This window comes from Hypoxylon trugodes (genome assembly GCF_022578975.1).
Source record: "Hypoxylon trugodes strain CBS 135444 unplaced genomic scaffold F4822scaffold_6, whole genome shotgun sequence".
Lineage (NCBI taxonomy): Eukaryota > Fungi > Ascomycota > Sordariomycetes > Xylariales > Hypoxylaceae > Hypoxylon > Hypoxylon trugodes.
In genome coordinates, this window is record NW_026250021.1 from 2265046 (window position 1) to 2280398 (window position 15353).

The window sequence follows — 15353 nt, forward strand, 5'->3', positions numbered from 1 at the left end:
AGTATTAATTGATAGTTCAGATGAATTTTTTGAGTGTGATCTGGCTAAGGTAATCCGTGTACCCATCACTCGACTCGACAATACCAAATTTTTATATAACATTCTGAAATCGTAAGCTTAAGTTCATCGGGACATACCTAGGCACTCACCACTATAGAAACCTAGTAGAAAGGATCACATCAATCATCATGGATCGTAACAGACGACCAACACCCTACCCTCTCGACACGCTACCTGCACGCTTATTCCCCCCTGATGGGTCAGAAACGCCGTCGACGGGCTCATCCGCATCAATCGTAGTCCCAGCCTTAACACCAACCCGGGGAGCCCATCAAGCGACTCTAACCCGCGAGCATCTGACCACCTGCGAGGACCCATATGCTTTCCTCTCGCACTTCGACACAGTCTTCCTAATCGACGACTCAGCAAATATGCTACCATACTGGAACGAAGTACGATCCCTCCTCTCACAAATCGCACCAATATGCACAGAGCGCGACCGCGACGGCGTCGACGTCTACTTCGTCAACCACCACCCACGGGGGTACCTCTTCTACGCCGCGCTCGGACAACAAGCGCTCCGGTCAGGCTACAAGCACATAGGCCAAGCAACCGGCGTGCCTGGTATGCGCGACAACATAGCCGGTATATTTGAAAGCGCAAAACCTAGCGGAAAATGCAAACTCGATCACCGATTAAGTTGTATCTTGGACGAGTACGTGAGTACTTACAAATACCACGTCAAGTGCTACGGACGGCATCTACGACCTTTGAATTTAATTGTTATTACCGCGGGTATAACGCATGATAATCCCGTCGACACCGTGATACGCACCGCGCGAGCGCTTGATGAGTTAGGTGCGCCGGCGTGGCAGGTCGGGGTGCAGTTTTTTCAGGTTGGGAATGTGGAGGATGGGCGGCAAGGTATGGAGTACGCGGATGAGGTGTTAAGCGATGCGTTGGATATCCGGGATATGGTGGACACGGTTACGTGGAGTGGAAGGATAGGGGAGTTGTCGCCGGAGGCGCTGCTTAAAGTTGTGCTTGGCGCGATGCAGAGATCGATTGATAGGGAAAAGATATAGATCATTGAGAAGACGATGAAAACCGCACTGCAGTTTCTATTCATTGAGTTAGATATCTACCGTTACGCCGGTATAAACGGATACGAAATCGGAATCCTTCGCTCCTACCCAATCCTTGCTTTTTTGGTGTCTATGTTAGAGGGGGTTACAACCCGTCTTCCTTTAAATCTCCTAGATCTGACCAAGAATAACTCCCTAGTAGAAACTCATGCCATAAATAGTACATCATTATCCCCAAAAGAATCATGACCCTAGAAATTGAATCTCGAATAGGAACTGAGATATCGAAACCAGGGGAGGTATGAATAGGTTGACATCATCAATCGGGTACTCAGGGGCATCTGAGAGAAGCCGCCAAGTTCTGCCGCGCCTAAACATTCTACCATTCTTAGCTGCGGGTGTAGCGATTCGAGTGTCTTCGGGTCGTCCACACCCCATTTGAACGTCGACCCCGTCGCATTTAGAGTCTCTACCTGGTGCTGTAGAGAAAGCATGACGGTGCTAACACAATCGACCAAAATTTGACCTGACTTGAAGTGGTTGATAAGTCGCTGAATTAAATGCTTCACCGGCTCTTCCTCAAGGTACATGAGCAGTCCCTGGCAGATAACAAGCGTTGGGCGATCAGCGGGTATCTGCTCAAGCCATCCATCCTCAGTCACATCCGAGCCGATTAGACTGTAGTCGCCCTCCGGAGTAGGAATAAGCGAGCTCCGAAGCTGGACGACATCAAGGAAATCCACATCAACCCAGCGAACCCTAGACATATCTGGTTGGAGACGCTGTAAGCGGCTATCAAGACCGCAGGCTAGATAGACGACCGTGCACTCTGGGTTGTTGGCTAAGAACTCGGTAGTCCATTTATCTAAACAGACGACACGCGCCGCGTGCATAGTAGCTTTTGGGTCGTCGATTTGGTGCTTTTCGATATCGTAGTCGAGCTGATCTAGAATCTGAGCGGCGAACATATCGCCAAGAACGGGCTGAGGCATTCTGGCATCTCTGGCTCTTGCGATCAAAGGTCCCATCAATGTTTCCGCCGTTCCCGTAAGGTTGATTTTGACTTTAGCCTCTGGCTGTCCTGGGCTTGTTTGGTGAGCCATGTTGAAAGTGGTTGTAATTGGTAATGTTTTTCAATACCAATGTTCATCAACGGAGAGATAAATATGTTCTGTGGATCAGAGATATTCCGTATTGTTCTAGGAAATCAACGCACATTATATGTTGAATATTTACTACGGAGGGTGTCAGTGGTGATGTTGAAATAAATACGCCGTATCCGCATTTTTTCGCGCCGTATTACGCATGTTGCTGTCCGGCCGGTAATCAACCATCAGACGCGATCTCAGGATTTTTATCTGAGAGATGTAATTGGAACGAATACCTTCCTTCGTAATTGGGATACGGTCTATTTTCATCAAGGTCAATGACCAATCATATCCATAGATCCACTCGTTGAATAGATTTAACTGCATGGTGTCTGGATTCCCGCATTTCTAGATTTGACGATGATGGAATTGAATGATGAAAGTGGAAGGTTGAGAAAAAATAATTACGTCGTTTCTGTAGGGGGAATACGCAGTAAACTTTCTAGCAATTGAGCCACTGAGGCTGTGCTGCTTGGAACCTGTTTAGTACATCCAATACCTCTTTCTGGTTTTTCCCCCCACTAAATGTACTGTAAAGGTACTAGCCCTGGAGGACTTTCAGCCCCGATAGTGGATATAGTAGCTACAGTAGCTGGGCTGCTGGGCTGGGGCTAATGATTAATGCCCCTCATGAATTTCGGCAGGTACCTATCATCGTTGCCTCTTTCTTCATTTCATACCTCAGGTTGAAATGAGATGCATAGAGTGAAACACTGGACATCGAGTTAAAAAATTAAGTTTGTGGTATTATTTTCAATCAAAATGTTTTTCTCCGATCTCTCCGAACTTTTTTCATACTTTTGCCACTTAAACGCAAGCCAAGATGTCAACTTTTAACGGTATCATCCATGAATTCCCTGACATCAGAATTGATTACTTTCGCGGGTTTAATGATAGGCCTCCGCTGGCCTGCTTTCTGAGTCATGTTCATAGTGATCATCTTACAGGACTTGAAGTCCTCAGGAGCCCTTTGTATGTTAACTTGGTACTGCGAACTGTCTTGTCAATTTTGCTTACCAATAGCGATGAAGTGTGTACTGTTCAGCTGCCACAAGGGAAATTCTGCTCCGCCTCGAAAAATATCCTTGTCGCATGAATCTAGCCAAAGGCATACTTGAGAATCCCCGGGTCCAGACATATAAGCACCTTACCAAAGTGTTAAAGCCCATTCCTCTCGATACGCCTACCGAGCTTGAACTAGAACCCGGTAAAATTATTCGAGTGACTCTGTTGGATGCTAACCACTGTGTTGGCGCTGTTATGTTCCGTAAGTAAGCCAACACATAATTGTTCCACAAGCTTACTAATCTTGTTTATAGTCATTGAAGGTGATGGAACCGCAATCTTATACACAGGAGACATTAGGAGTGAGCCTTGGTGGGTTAATTCCATCGTTAGAAACCCTACTATGATCGAATATACGACTGGGATGCAAAGGCTTAATCGTATCTACCTTGATACTTCGATGTTAGGCGGCTTCCCTTTACAGACAAAGGCGGAAGGACTCCGCTTGCTTCTAGAGCAAGTGTGGTACTATCCAGAAGACACCATTTTTTATATACAAGCATGGACCTACGGGTAAGGTAACATGCTCTTCATAAATTTATTCTCTAACCGTATTATAGGTATGAAGACGTTTGGATCGCTCTATCAAAAGCGCTCAATTCTAAGGTGATGGATCTTCCTTTTTTCACATATTATTGCTACTAACCGAAATCAAGATCCATGTCGATAAGTACAAGATGGGGGTATATAAATCTCTTGCAACTAAATCTACCGATAATCGCTTCGCGGCCCAAACCCATTTGGCCAAGGAGGCTCCCTATCTCGCGGGGTTCACCTGTGGTAACAATCAGCATGAAGGGTGCTTAACATTAGATGAAAACGTCCGCATTCATAGTTGCGAAAAAGGAACGGGCTGCGCTGTCATAAAAAACAAGCCTGTTGTATGGATCAAACCTATCGTTGCGCATCTTAGAGACGGACAAGATGTGGATGAGGTAGGTATCGGTGGTGGGGGTGAAGATCTAATACAGCGACTGAGTATTGGCATCGAAGACATTCGAGCCTTGACGGAGACGTAAGTCCAGAGTGACTCCTTAGGTATTACAACCATAAGCTTACCAACCGCAGAGTAAACTCCAACCTTCAGTTACCAGACGGATCCCATTTAAGCGACGGACATTTACTGAGTAAGGCGCTGCTGGGCTCTAGGGACCTTGGTCTCGATATGGAAATAAACGACTCTGCGGAAGAATCCATTCAAATTTACCAAATTTTCAGGTCTATCTTTAAGAAGGTAAAAACTATGCAGAATCCAGTAACGACCAATGAGAACTTCGACACTGATGCGCTACCAAACCGAATTGTATTTCCGTATGCCCGACATTCTTCCATACCTGAACTCAGACATCTTATCGAGGCTTTCAGGCCCATCGATATTTGGCCATGCACAGTAGACCCGGAAGACTGGATGGAGAGCGGTATTACTATGGAAGAATTATTTGGGGATCTATGTGGTGGCCTTAATCAGCACGATAAAATTTTAGCAGCGGAATATGAGGCAAAGGAAGGAAGAAAAAAGGGGGAGGGATACGATCTTGGAACTCCGCCAATATTATCGTCTCAACCTGAACCTCCCTCTAGCCCCACTATACCGTCCACTATACCATCCACTAGCGCCCCCAAGCTACAGGGACTTAATAGCGAAGAGTCTCCAATTGTAGAACAAATCACCCCCGAGGCGCCGGAACAATACTGTGACCTACAATCCGCCCGGGAGGAAGACGAAGCAATATTTCAGCCCCAGTTCCAACAAAACAAGGGCAACTACCAGGAGTTCCAGGAGAACCAGAGTATAGGCTCAGAGTCTGAGGAAAACAGTGGTGATAACTTTGGATTAAACCTCCAAGGCTCACAAGCGTCGACAATATCCGCTTACGAGTATGAGACCAGGCTGCATGCGTTTCGCGCAGCACAGGCGAACATGGAGGGCGACGGCGATTGGGCTGCTATAAACCTCATATCTACGGCGGATAACCACACCTCTATCGAGCCGGACCTGGGTAATTCGTGAATATTCGCAAATTAGGTGACGGAAAAGGATGGAGTTGGTGGGGGATTATATAGGCGTTCAGAAATCATCATGGGGTGGCAAATTCCTTTTATTAGATACCATAGAAAAAGTCGGCAACAATTAATGTACGCGACAAAATTTTTTTCTAATTTAAACCCAAGTAACTACATGCTATATGCGCGCTTGCTTTCTCATGCTATGATTGATGCCTAGACGTACTACCCGCTATTTCAGATATCCCGTATCTACATAATACCACAGTCTACGCTCCTAAAATGCCATCTTCCCTCATCTTCTGACTCGCCGTAAGCCGATTCACAACACGCCTCCTAGGCAAGATGTTTATCAACCTTGACCAGTAGAACACCTTCGCTCTCGCGTCCCTCACGATCTAATAAATGCACAAATCGGTATCCAGCGCGTAGCCGATCCAATCGAACACAAGCCCAAGCGGCCAAATCATCGCGTCCAATTTCATCATCTTTGATAAGGAAACGCACGAATGCGAGTTCGGGCGCTACGCCGGGGATATCCTTGGCCACGGATAGCACTTCGAATTTGAAATCGGGATGTTTACCCCTCTGGGTCTTGGTGCGCGCTTTGTACTCGCCCTCCTTCGCTCTAGTCGAGGAATTCGTACCAGACCGCGTAACAGAGTGATGCGCTGGCGGCTCGGTGTGTAACTCGATTTTGACGTATGGCTTGAAACCGCTTTCTTTGTCATCGGCTTCGGGGAGGGGTATGTTTTGCGCGGCGTACACGGTGATGCTTAGGTTGAGGGTTTGGTGGAGGATTGTTGTTGGTGCGGGGAGTGGGACTATTTCCTTCTCTGCGTTTGGCTTCTTTTCTCCGTTTTCGTTGGTAGGTTCGACGACGATAGGTTTTCGCCCGCGGTACCCGTCGGGTTTTAATACGAAACCGCCGGTGCCGGCGAACATGCCTTCGTTTAACATCATTCCTTCATCCCATTTTTGCCAGTTCAACGCGACGATTTGGATACCCTTGCGCCAGAAAGCTAAGGGGTCCAGGTTGGAGGATCCGATGCGCATGCCGGAGGGGTAGGTACGCATTAGATAGTCACGGTTATGTTCGAATAGTCGCATTGCTTCGCTTTCGTGGACTTCGGCGACGCCGCCTTCGGATAGGGAGAAGATGTGTGTTGGCATCTTGGCTTCGGGTTGTGATAGGCTTTTGAATGATACGCCACGTGTGTATACGCCTAGCGCTGAGAGCGCTTGGATGATCTTTGACGCCTTCTTAACTTTTTGCTGTGTGGTGGTTTTGGATTTCGGGTCGGCCCTGGCGTCGGGAGGGAGCCGATCCGCGGATTCTCCGCCCGGGCTTGTCAAAGCGGCGTTTGGCGGTGCGTATTTAACTTTAACGAGGATCTTACGGCGCAGATCGCCAGGGGCGGGAAGGAATTTGGCATCGTCGTCGGGATGGGGTAGTAAAAGCCCAGCCCAAGCCTCGTTGATAATGCGGACCATGGCTTCTTGTTGCTGCTGGCAGCAATGAACTTCCAAACTGACAATAAGAGGTAAATCCGTGACCACAAATGCGCTTTCGCGAATCGCCTCACATACTTCGCGGAATGAAACTTCCTTTGTGAGTGTGTAACCGTGCAGGACCCTAGGTTCAACAACACCTGCTTGCGGACTTGGCGATTTCTTCAGCGGGATGCTTTTCCCCGAGGCGGAATCATCGTCTTTTTTCTTGGCCGCGGGTTCTTTTTCCGCGCCACCCTTTCCCGTAATCTTCTTGCCTAAAGATGTCTTCTCGAACCGACTAGCCAGCGATCCCGGCAATTTAGAAGCAAGTTTTTCCCTACGACTGGCCTTCCGAATAGCTTTAATCTCTTTGGCGTCTTCATCCTCATCGCTATCGGAACTACCCGATGAAGATTCGACATCGGAGTCATCGCCGTCCCACACGTCGATTTCAACACACCGACAACCGCGCAACAAAACATTTCGATAGGCACTAGCATCGGAATCGCTGTTTAGCTGGTTACCGGTTAGGTAAGTGTTGTGGCTGGAAGAGATGTAGTAGCTAGCAAGCGGCCAGGACAAATCCTGATCAGGTGGTGGTGCTAATGCGTTAGCTGCCGACGACGTCATATACCCCAAGAACCCAGCGAAATCGAGAGAATCCCGCGCCGCGACATCAGCGGATGAGGGTTCCGTTACTTTGTCGGCCTGTGAATGATGCAAGAACTCGACGATGGAGTCTTTGTGCCATTGTTTGTCGGCGGGAGAGGCGTGTGCGGCGTAGATTTGTTCTAGGTATTGTAATGTGGAGGATTTGACCTCTTTGATTGTGCGGTCTTCGGCGCCCGGTTGTCCGCCGCCTGCTTGGTGGATGGATTCTTTAGGTGAGAGGGGTGCTGTTTCTGCCATGATGCCTGACGATGCTACTCAAGCCTATACGTATACACGCACACGCTACCGCGGTTTTCCTCGACTATCTTCCCAGGCCAGTGTATTTACTTGAATTGATTACGGATTATTATGAGTTATTATTATAATAATATTTTTTAGAAGGAAAGAATGAAGTTGATGACGGATATGACAACGATATGTACAATTCCAGATGAGGGAAAGAGCTAATATCTAGGTAGATAAGTACCTAAGCTAAACCCCTACATACACGTATTATGGGTACCCTTGTCACCTATCGCGTGGTAGATTTAGGGGGGTAAGGTGCGTTGTGTAGCATGCATCCTTGCCTCTTCAAGCTGTGACGTCTCACGGTAGCCGCTGGCGAATCTGATTCAGCCCAGCTTTTTTAGCGAGTCACCACGCTATAAATGCCCCACTAATTTGTCTGTTAGGCTGGGGGTCTAGTCCACTAAGAGCAAGGGATAGCTGAAACGTCACTGATAACAAGTTTTCTACTTAGATACTTCTCCTTTTAGGGGGAAGATTAAGGAATGATTCGAAGGAAATATACATAAATTCTATCCAACTCACTGAATTTACATAATTGCATCAGTTACCTTTGAAAGGTACACAGGCATGTATATATACCTATGTACGTGGGTGAGTCAAAATAAATGAACAAATGAGCACAGATATCCGGGTACCTGGCTGGCTACACACACGCCCCTAGGTGGCTCCATATTCGACGCACAGGCTGGTTGTGGACCGTGCGGTTATCCAGACGCCCGGGCGGCTTCAGCGCGGATTAGTCATCAAGCCACCCCCTATCCCCTATTCTTAAAGTGCAGCTATTCCGAATTATAGAATCTTCACTCGTGGTCATGAGATGCTATCCTGCTATATAAGCGCTTACTTCTTTTTACCTTGCGTATTAAATCTCACCCGGGATTCTAGGTTTAATAGTTTAGATCTATAGAGATAGGACTTTGACTAGCTCGACTTGATATTGACTTCTTAACAGCGTCCGAGAGTTGAATTGTGTGAGAATTTGAAGAATTTTTTCATATATAAACCTGAAGTGCAGAATAATAGAACATACAATACGCTTCCTTAGATCATCCAGAACAGTCACTATAGAATTCTTTCACTAGCTAAGTTGTTCTACTGGTGAGATGGTACAAAGGCAAAGTCAGATAACATAAAGAGTCCGGTACTCTATATGTTGCTCAGTGCCACAAATCATTGATTTTCTTGAATAGCATTGTTCCGCAACAATATTAACAAGACCATTGTTCTGTAGTTAACAAACCATGTTGTTCTTTCCCCAGTGCATATGAGCAACGCATCCGCACTAGTTGCCATACTCGTGCTCCGCGCACACGGTGTTAGTGGGCACAACCTTCTTCTTCCTGGCGAAGAAAATTCCTAAAGCTTTCGTCTCATATTCAAGAACAAAAAAATTATTACTTCTGTGATCGACAGAGTTCCCATCCAAAATTCCATTCTCCCGTGAGCGCAGTTCACTTCTTACCCCCCCCATTAAACAAATTCTAACGTCCACTCAGCAATCACATTAGCAAGCACAAATAAAAATTGAACACTCGTATAACAACAACAAAGATGGACCACCTCGTCTCTAGAGTCAATGTATTGGTCTGGCAGCTACGCGCAAGGGTCAAGAAGTACGCAGACATACAGAGAAATATTCGCAACGATATTCACCTTTTCACTCAAAACGACCAAGACGTAAAATGGAAATTCGAAACAACCCGGCAATACTACCTCGACCATCTGAAGATTACGGTGGTGGAACTACGTGAGGCGATAAGTACGTCTGATATTGCCCTGCCAACCGTCGACTTAGACACCGAGGATATTATGAAGAGAGTCAGGCCTATCACCGAGAGATACCTTCGACGTCTCGTGAGTGAAAAGGTTATCACGACGAGTGATATGGATTGTATTATCGTTGGAAAATACTCGAGCGTAGAGGAATTTCTCGACGACATGACTCTGAATGTCGAATCCATCGGCGTGAGTTCAGAGGGAATTGTTTCTGGTGAGTTCTCCTACGCCGCTATCGCGAGTTACGACGAAAATGGGTTCTTCGTAGGCGACGATAGAACTAATCAAGCCGGCGCAGAGAATCTTACTCAGCCGAGTGAGCCCGTCGGCCCTAGCAGTGAAGATATGGCTTCTCCCACCTTTGAAATGTTGCCGCCAAGTGTACCGTTTTCCTGGGCGGACGACGAGGATGAGGATTTCAACATTTATGAACCTCCTATTCCCCTAGAACGACAGTCTTCAACGCTTCCGGAGCCGGCTCAGCAAGAAGAAGAAGAAGCTCCTCCCAAAGACGACGACGACGACACACTCTCAGACAAGAGTTCGGTATTCGATTTTACGGTAACAGAACCTGAAGGAGCGGGACAGGCGCCCGAGCCACAACAACCTTCCGAAGCAGAGCAGGAAGCACAAGTCGATCCCGAGGAACTTAGCGACGCGTCAGAAGATCAAGATGAATTCCCCGTCCATATTACGCCTAAGCAAGTTATTGATCTAACTTTCCGTACCCTCTCACGAAACCCCGATGGTACGTACACGCCAACCGAAACCAATGAGGTCCTGGATATTTGGCTCGAGGACCATGATATGTGGTACTGGCAGTACGAGGTCGTTTTCGCTGCTTCGTTGCTCGCGACCCAATATGAAGAGCAATTTCAAGATGCTAGGAAGGCTTACAAAGCCGATCCCTTCGCCGACGATTAAAGACGAAGGCTATGATTGATGAGGGATGAAGTAGGGCGGGCGGAAGTTTGGGCGTATAGCGAAATGGATTATGGGTGGTTAAATGATACCCGACTGAAGTACATTCAAAGGAGGCTACCTTGTGCTTTCCTTTTATCGAGATACCCATCGGCGTATGAGAACGATTACCTGGCACATAGGCGGATATATAAGTGCAAGGCGAGGTAATCAGGAAGGAATGTGGTAAACAAGCATCGAAATTGCGAAATGTTACATAAACTAATATACATTATGCTATAAACTATCTTAAGTAAGCTTTTATGTGTTCAGATGCCTACCTGTAAGCAACGTAGTTTCATATTCGTGTAAGTTAACGACGACGGCCGGCATTACGCCCTGGGAGGAAGCCTGTATCGTTCAATATTAGTAATTATTACTTCACAGGACTCGGGTTATCTCAAAGACAATGAAACTAAAGTGGGCTTGTGGATGTTACTTACTGAAAATATTTCTCTTAGGTCGCGGTCGGTTCACTCCAGATCCGGACGCACTACCTTCCGCAGGTGCTGTGGGTGCTGGCGGTATACGCGAGTATGGGGGACCCGCTATTGTTATATCGGATACTTCAGGCCTGCGCGGTGGCCTAGTTGCTCTGGACACTGCGTCTCCTATTGCTCTAGATGCGGCATTCCAAGCAGCCGTTGATGGACGGACTCTTCCAGCCCCAGTTGGGCGTGGGGAGGTATCTCCGGGTGTAGTCTGCGTCGCCGCTGTTGTTATAGTTGGTGACGTTACGGGGGGCTGAGGTGCGCCGAGGAAAGTCGCTGGCGATATCCCATCCCCTTCAGGAGCAGCTACTGTTGACCAGGACGGGTCCACCCATTGCACTTGTATCTGTGCATTCTCCTGACCTGCAGGTGGTGTTGCCGTTCGGCCCCATGGATCAATCCATGGTCCACGCGGGCGAGTTATGTCTCGATTTTGGTTTTGAGCTAGTCCGTATGGATCAACCCAGGTTGCTCTTAACGGTAACTCCCCCACTCGTGGTGAAAAGGCTCTTCCGTAGGGATCTATCCATGTAGGCAATCGTCGCCCCCAACTATCATACGGCGTCATGTCCTGTCCCCATGGACCCCACCATTGTCTCCTAGGGAATGCATGCGGGGCCAGTGATGGGTCTACTTCCCTTCCCCATGGGTCGAAAAATCTTTCCAGTGGCGGTAGTTCAGGAAATCCCATCGGCGCGCCACCTGAGGGCGGTTGGTTCCCGATCGGTGATGCTGGTCTGGGAGGTGGTGTAGTTACCACGGGTACCTCCGCCGATGCAGCAGCAATTAGATCCTGTATTGTAAGTGATGGCCCCCCTCCCTGTGATGTTCCTGCTTGCGATGGTCCTCCCGGTGGTGAAGCCGGTATCGGTGGTAGGTGTGGTGGTAAACTGGCTCCTTGCCACTTAGCAAGTCGGCTTTTCCTCCGTTCGATAGACCCTGGCGAGGGTGGATTCGTTATCGAGGTTGACTCTGAGCCTGGTGGAGGCATGGGCGCTCCGAACTGGTTGAGCCATTCTCCGGGATCATGAAAGTCGTCGGTAACCAATTTGTCCCCAGTCCCGCCTTCTGTGGCTTTTTCTTTGTCTTTATCTTTACCGCTCCCGCCTCCGCCTCCGACACCACCGTCCCCACCGTCATCAGGGGCACCTCCACCCCCACCCCCACCGCCTCCGCCATCTCCACCGTCATCATCATTATCATCGCCATCGCCATCGTAGCTGCTCGGAGGAGGGCTGTCGGAGAGGTCGGGATCAACCCAATCGACTGGGTGCGGAGGGAAATAGCCAGCCGGGCCACCTAGACCCGGTCCGCCGCCAGCCAGCCATGGATCTAGATTTCGATTTTGGAGAGCATCGTTGGTATAATCTGCCACTGGTACGGGCGGTGGTTTATCTCGTGGGTGGCCTAAGGTAGAGCCGTTATATATTCTAAAATATACTTGTCAGTAACTCGATATCTTACATAGAGGGATGCTCCTTTCTCCCAGGGTGAGAAATGGGGAAGGCGTTTAACGTACTACTACAAAGTTAGTCATACATCTTTTCAAGTAGGGATCTTTTTCAGTACATACCAGTTTTTTGACCCAGTGTGTAATTCTCCTATCACTTTCCTTGTAGAACGTCTTCCGGGCTCCTTCCTCCACTATGGGGAGTAGCTCTGGTAACGTAAGTCTGTCTTCAGGATTGTGCCTTAGGCATTCCCTAACTAGTCTCCGAAGTGTTATGTCCACGTATCCAAACTCCTCGTTGTCGAAGAGCAATGGGCAATAGTTGGGCGATAAATATTCGTCGCCGGGCTCTTCTGGCCCTTTCTGTGGTGGCATGGGTGCTCGGAGCTGCGTTATAAGACACCACATAACCTATAGATAAATGTTAGACTGTTTCCAAGGCTTGCTGATGCGTTTCTTCTAAGGTCTTACCATTCCAATGCCCCATAAGTTGGTCCATGGCCCATAATTTCCGGCCACCGGCTGTTCAGACAACTCTGGACCTGCAAGGTGCGTGAGGTCCACAAACTCCCAGTCTTCTCCAAATTGTTCCGGTGCGAGGAATCCCATTTTGCCATGTACACGAGAGGCGGTATAGAAATCGCTATATTCACACCCCTTAGTTAGCTGATTCCCAAATTAGATACCAGGTAGGTAGTCAAGAATAGTGATTTGACTTACTTTGCCTTGTTCGGTCTTATTTTCCTCATGAGCGGAAAATCTGCAAGCTAACACCATAGTAAGCACGTGAAAGAAAGTAGTATTGTTTCGTACCAGGAACTCACCTTCAACCTGGGAATTATGGCATGTTCGCCGTCTTCGGCGTTCACATCCACGTCGCCAATGAGTACTAAAGAGTTTCCCTGTTAGCTTCTGTGTGAAGGTGAAGAAAACGTATAATATCTTACTGTTCCTAGGTTCAATGTCAAAATGAACGTAGCGTGCTCCAGCCCACCTACGAGAGGGCCTTGGAAGTTCCTCGAAGAGGTCCTTCCCGACTAATTTTGCAGCGTTTCCAGGTTCATTGATGCCAAGGCGTGCATATCTAGCTTCGAGTTGGGCCAAAGCAGGGCCAATTACCTCTCGTTTTTTCGGATGATGGATTCTTGGAGGGTATCTGTAATAGTACATGAGATTAGCTTATATCCGAAGGGCAGTTTGCTGGCAAGACCAGTAAGCATCAAATATTATCGAGTCTTGCGTTCTCAATAGTGCAGAAGAGAAAGAGATGTTTGGGGGTTCCTTACTGCAAGGCGATACAAGATTTGACCACTAATGTATCATTAGCAAAGTTGAATCAGTTTCAAATATAGGATTTTAACTTACTGCAGAGAAAGAAAGACCAAAGAACGCGATTGGGAGCCCGTTCATTTAGTAGGCGCATTCTATGAATGAGGGTTGCCAAGTCGCCGTGTTCCATAAAGTCAAAGAGTATATAATCACGACGATTCTCGTCGTATGGATCGTCACCTATAAGCGACTTGGGAGGTTCTGGGCGATCGAACCTAGAAGCGAGCCATATTCTTCTCTTTTTGTCATCTTGAGACCTCTGGTCGAACTTTTCATACTGCCTGTGCCACTTCTGTGGGTAATAACCCCCTTGATCGAGGAGCTCCCTTCGAGTGGCAGTTGGCGGCGGAGGCTCGTCGGCAGGACTTTCGTCTCCACTGCTTAGGTTATCACTGGAATCATAGTATAACTCGGGGTCGTCATCCGGAATATAACGTTGGCGTGGAATACCGACATCTGCTCGATCGACGGCTTGTATGATATGGGCCGCTTTCTGGAGACGCTACGAATACGTTAGCAGGTCTTAGTGGCGCATGATGATTAGGTGCCTAGGTACGTTAATTACTTACCTTTATATTTTTTAATTCTTTGCGCATTAACCTAAACTCGAAGGGACCCTCTCCGTCGTTCGTAACACTGGGTATCGTAGTCTTCACCGGAACTTTTACCACCATACTCCGATGTCCTCCTTTGCCCGGAGGGGGCCAATAGTCAAGTCTGATGGTTAGACTATAGATGCTAAAGCCTAAGACTTTTCCAATAAGCCATCGGGACCCGTCACTTCTCTCGGCGCTCTGAATGCTGAAATATGATCTCGTATCGTTATATCTTCGCCGTAACTTCTCGAACGACTGGTGCTCATACAGTCGCATGCTCGGTTCGTTGTTAATCTCCAATGTGGCCTGGTTATATATCGAATAGGGCTCCTGTTTCCATGGTATCTTGGGATTATATTCCCTAGGGTTTGGTTTCCCTTCCCTTGGGTATGGGTGGCCCCACCATTCTCCTCGGCGGATCTTATAGGGCTCTACTTCGGGGTAATATGGGGAGTCCTTTTTCGTCGGATATTCCCCTGCCTCGCGATATCTGTGGAATAAATAATTGTAATACCGTATTTCCTCACGCCTGTCTTCTAAATCCGGTTCGTCATTAGCAACTGCCAAAACAGCGTCCTGGCCGAATGGGGTGGCGTGTTTGCCCTGCCAGTCGTAGCCAACCCAAAAATCATCTTCATCGCCCATTTTGACAGCCTCCTTCTTTGTTTCAATGTAGATTTTTCGATTCTATGTACTGTTAATCCAAAATGGATTTTAATTGGTCATATAGCTAGTGTAGTCCTTTGTGAAGAAGGTCAATTGCCCTATATCCCAATGTTAGACAACTGACAAAACTGACGACAAAGGACAAAGGAGGACTTACCGAAAAGGAGAGAGTAATTTATAAACACACGCAAATTTCCTGCGGACTTATGGAGATTAGCTAAGTATTAATAGTATATATAACCTTAAATATCCCGTCGTCGAAAATGTGTCATGGAAGTTTAAGGCGAAATTATCACCAACTGCATGGATATCTTACATGCTTAAATATG

General features: G+C 47.6%; 6 protein-coding genes across 6 annotated transcripts; 3 read left to right on the top strand and 3 right to left on the bottom strand.

Moving 5' to 3' along the window:
* Positions 1-188: 188 nt before the first annotated feature.
* Positions 189-1085, top strand: F4822DRAFT_444392 (uncharacterized protein; the record flags this gene model as incomplete). Its single annotated transcript, XM_051463227.1, has 2 exons — positions 189-296; positions 372-1085. 2 exons carry the CDS (start codon positions 189-191, stop codon positions 1083-1085), a joined length of 822 nt encoding a protein of 273 aa, XP_051313624.1.
* Positions 1086-1089: 4 nt separating this feature from the next.
* F4822DRAFT_407790 (putative polyketide synthase protein) lies at positions 1090-2613 on the bottom strand. The gene has a single exon (XM_051458525.1). It carries the CDS (start codon positions 2186-2188, stop codon positions 1337-1339), a length of 852 nt encoding a protein of 283 aa, XP_051313625.1. The 5' UTR covers positions 2189-2613; the 3' UTR covers positions 1090-1336.
* A 270-nt stretch (positions 2614-2883) lies between these two features.
* F4822DRAFT_407794 (Metallo-hydrolase/oxidoreductase) lies at positions 2884-5444 on the top strand. The gene is made up of 6 exons (XM_051458526.1): positions 2884-3205; positions 3265-3500; positions 3553-3811; positions 3859-3904; positions 3955-4313; positions 4367-5444. The coding sequence occupies exons 1-6, from the start codon at positions 3057-3059 to the stop codon at positions 5307-5309; spliced, it is 1992 nt and encodes a 663-aa protein (XP_051313626.1). The 5' UTR covers positions 2884-3056; the 3' UTR covers positions 5310-5444.
* Positions 5445-7888, bottom strand: F4822DRAFT_407795 (PLC-like phosphodiesterase). Its single transcript, XM_051458527.1, has one exon. It carries the CDS (start codon positions 7703-7705, stop codon positions 5639-5641), a length of 2067 nt encoding a protein of 688 aa, XP_051313627.1. The 5' UTR covers positions 7706-7888; the 3' UTR covers positions 5445-5638.
* Positions 7889-9307: 1419 nt separating this feature from the next.
* Positions 9308-10456, top strand: F4822DRAFT_430600 (uncharacterized protein; the record flags this gene model as incomplete). The annotated part of the gene is made up of 1 exon (XM_051461327.1): positions 9308-10456. One exon carries the CDS (start codon positions 9308-9310, stop codon positions 10454-10456), a length of 1149 nt encoding a protein of 382 aa, XP_051313628.1.
* Positions 10457-10805: 349 nt separating this feature from the next.
* F4822DRAFT_444393 (uncharacterized protein) lies at positions 10806-15003 on the bottom strand (the record flags this gene model as incomplete). Its single annotated transcript, XM_051463228.1, has 10 exons — positions 10806-10843; positions 10936-12390; positions 12523-12844; positions 12905-13076; positions 13154-13200; positions 13258-13322; positions 13381-13589; positions 13720-13744; positions 13799-14264; positions 14332-15003. 10 exons carry the CDS (start codon positions 15001-15003, stop codon positions 10806-10808), a joined length of 3471 nt encoding a protein of 1156 aa, XP_051313629.1.
* Positions 15004-15353: the final 350 nt, after the last annotated feature.

Coding starts and splice junctions, on each gene's coding strand:
- F4822DRAFT_407790 (XM_051458525.1), bottom strand. CDS start 2,188: ATGGCTCACCAAACAAGCCCAGGACAGCCAGAGGCTAAAGTCAAAATC.
- F4822DRAFT_407795 (XM_051458527.1), bottom strand. CDS start 7,705: ATGGCAGAAACAGCACCCCTCTCACCTAAAGAATCCATCCACCAAGCA.
- F4822DRAFT_407794 (XM_051458526.1), top strand. CDS start 3,057: ATGTCAACTTTTAACGGTATCATCCATGAATTCCCTGACATCAGAATT. Junction 3,905..3,954: donor CAAAAGCGCTCAATTCTAAG/GTGATGGATCTT, acceptor ACCGAAATCAAG/ATCCATGTCGATAAGTACAA. Junction 4,314..4,366: donor ATTCGAGCCTTGACGGAGAC/GTAAGTCCAGAG, acceptor TACCAACCGCAG/AGTAAACTCCAACCTTCAGT.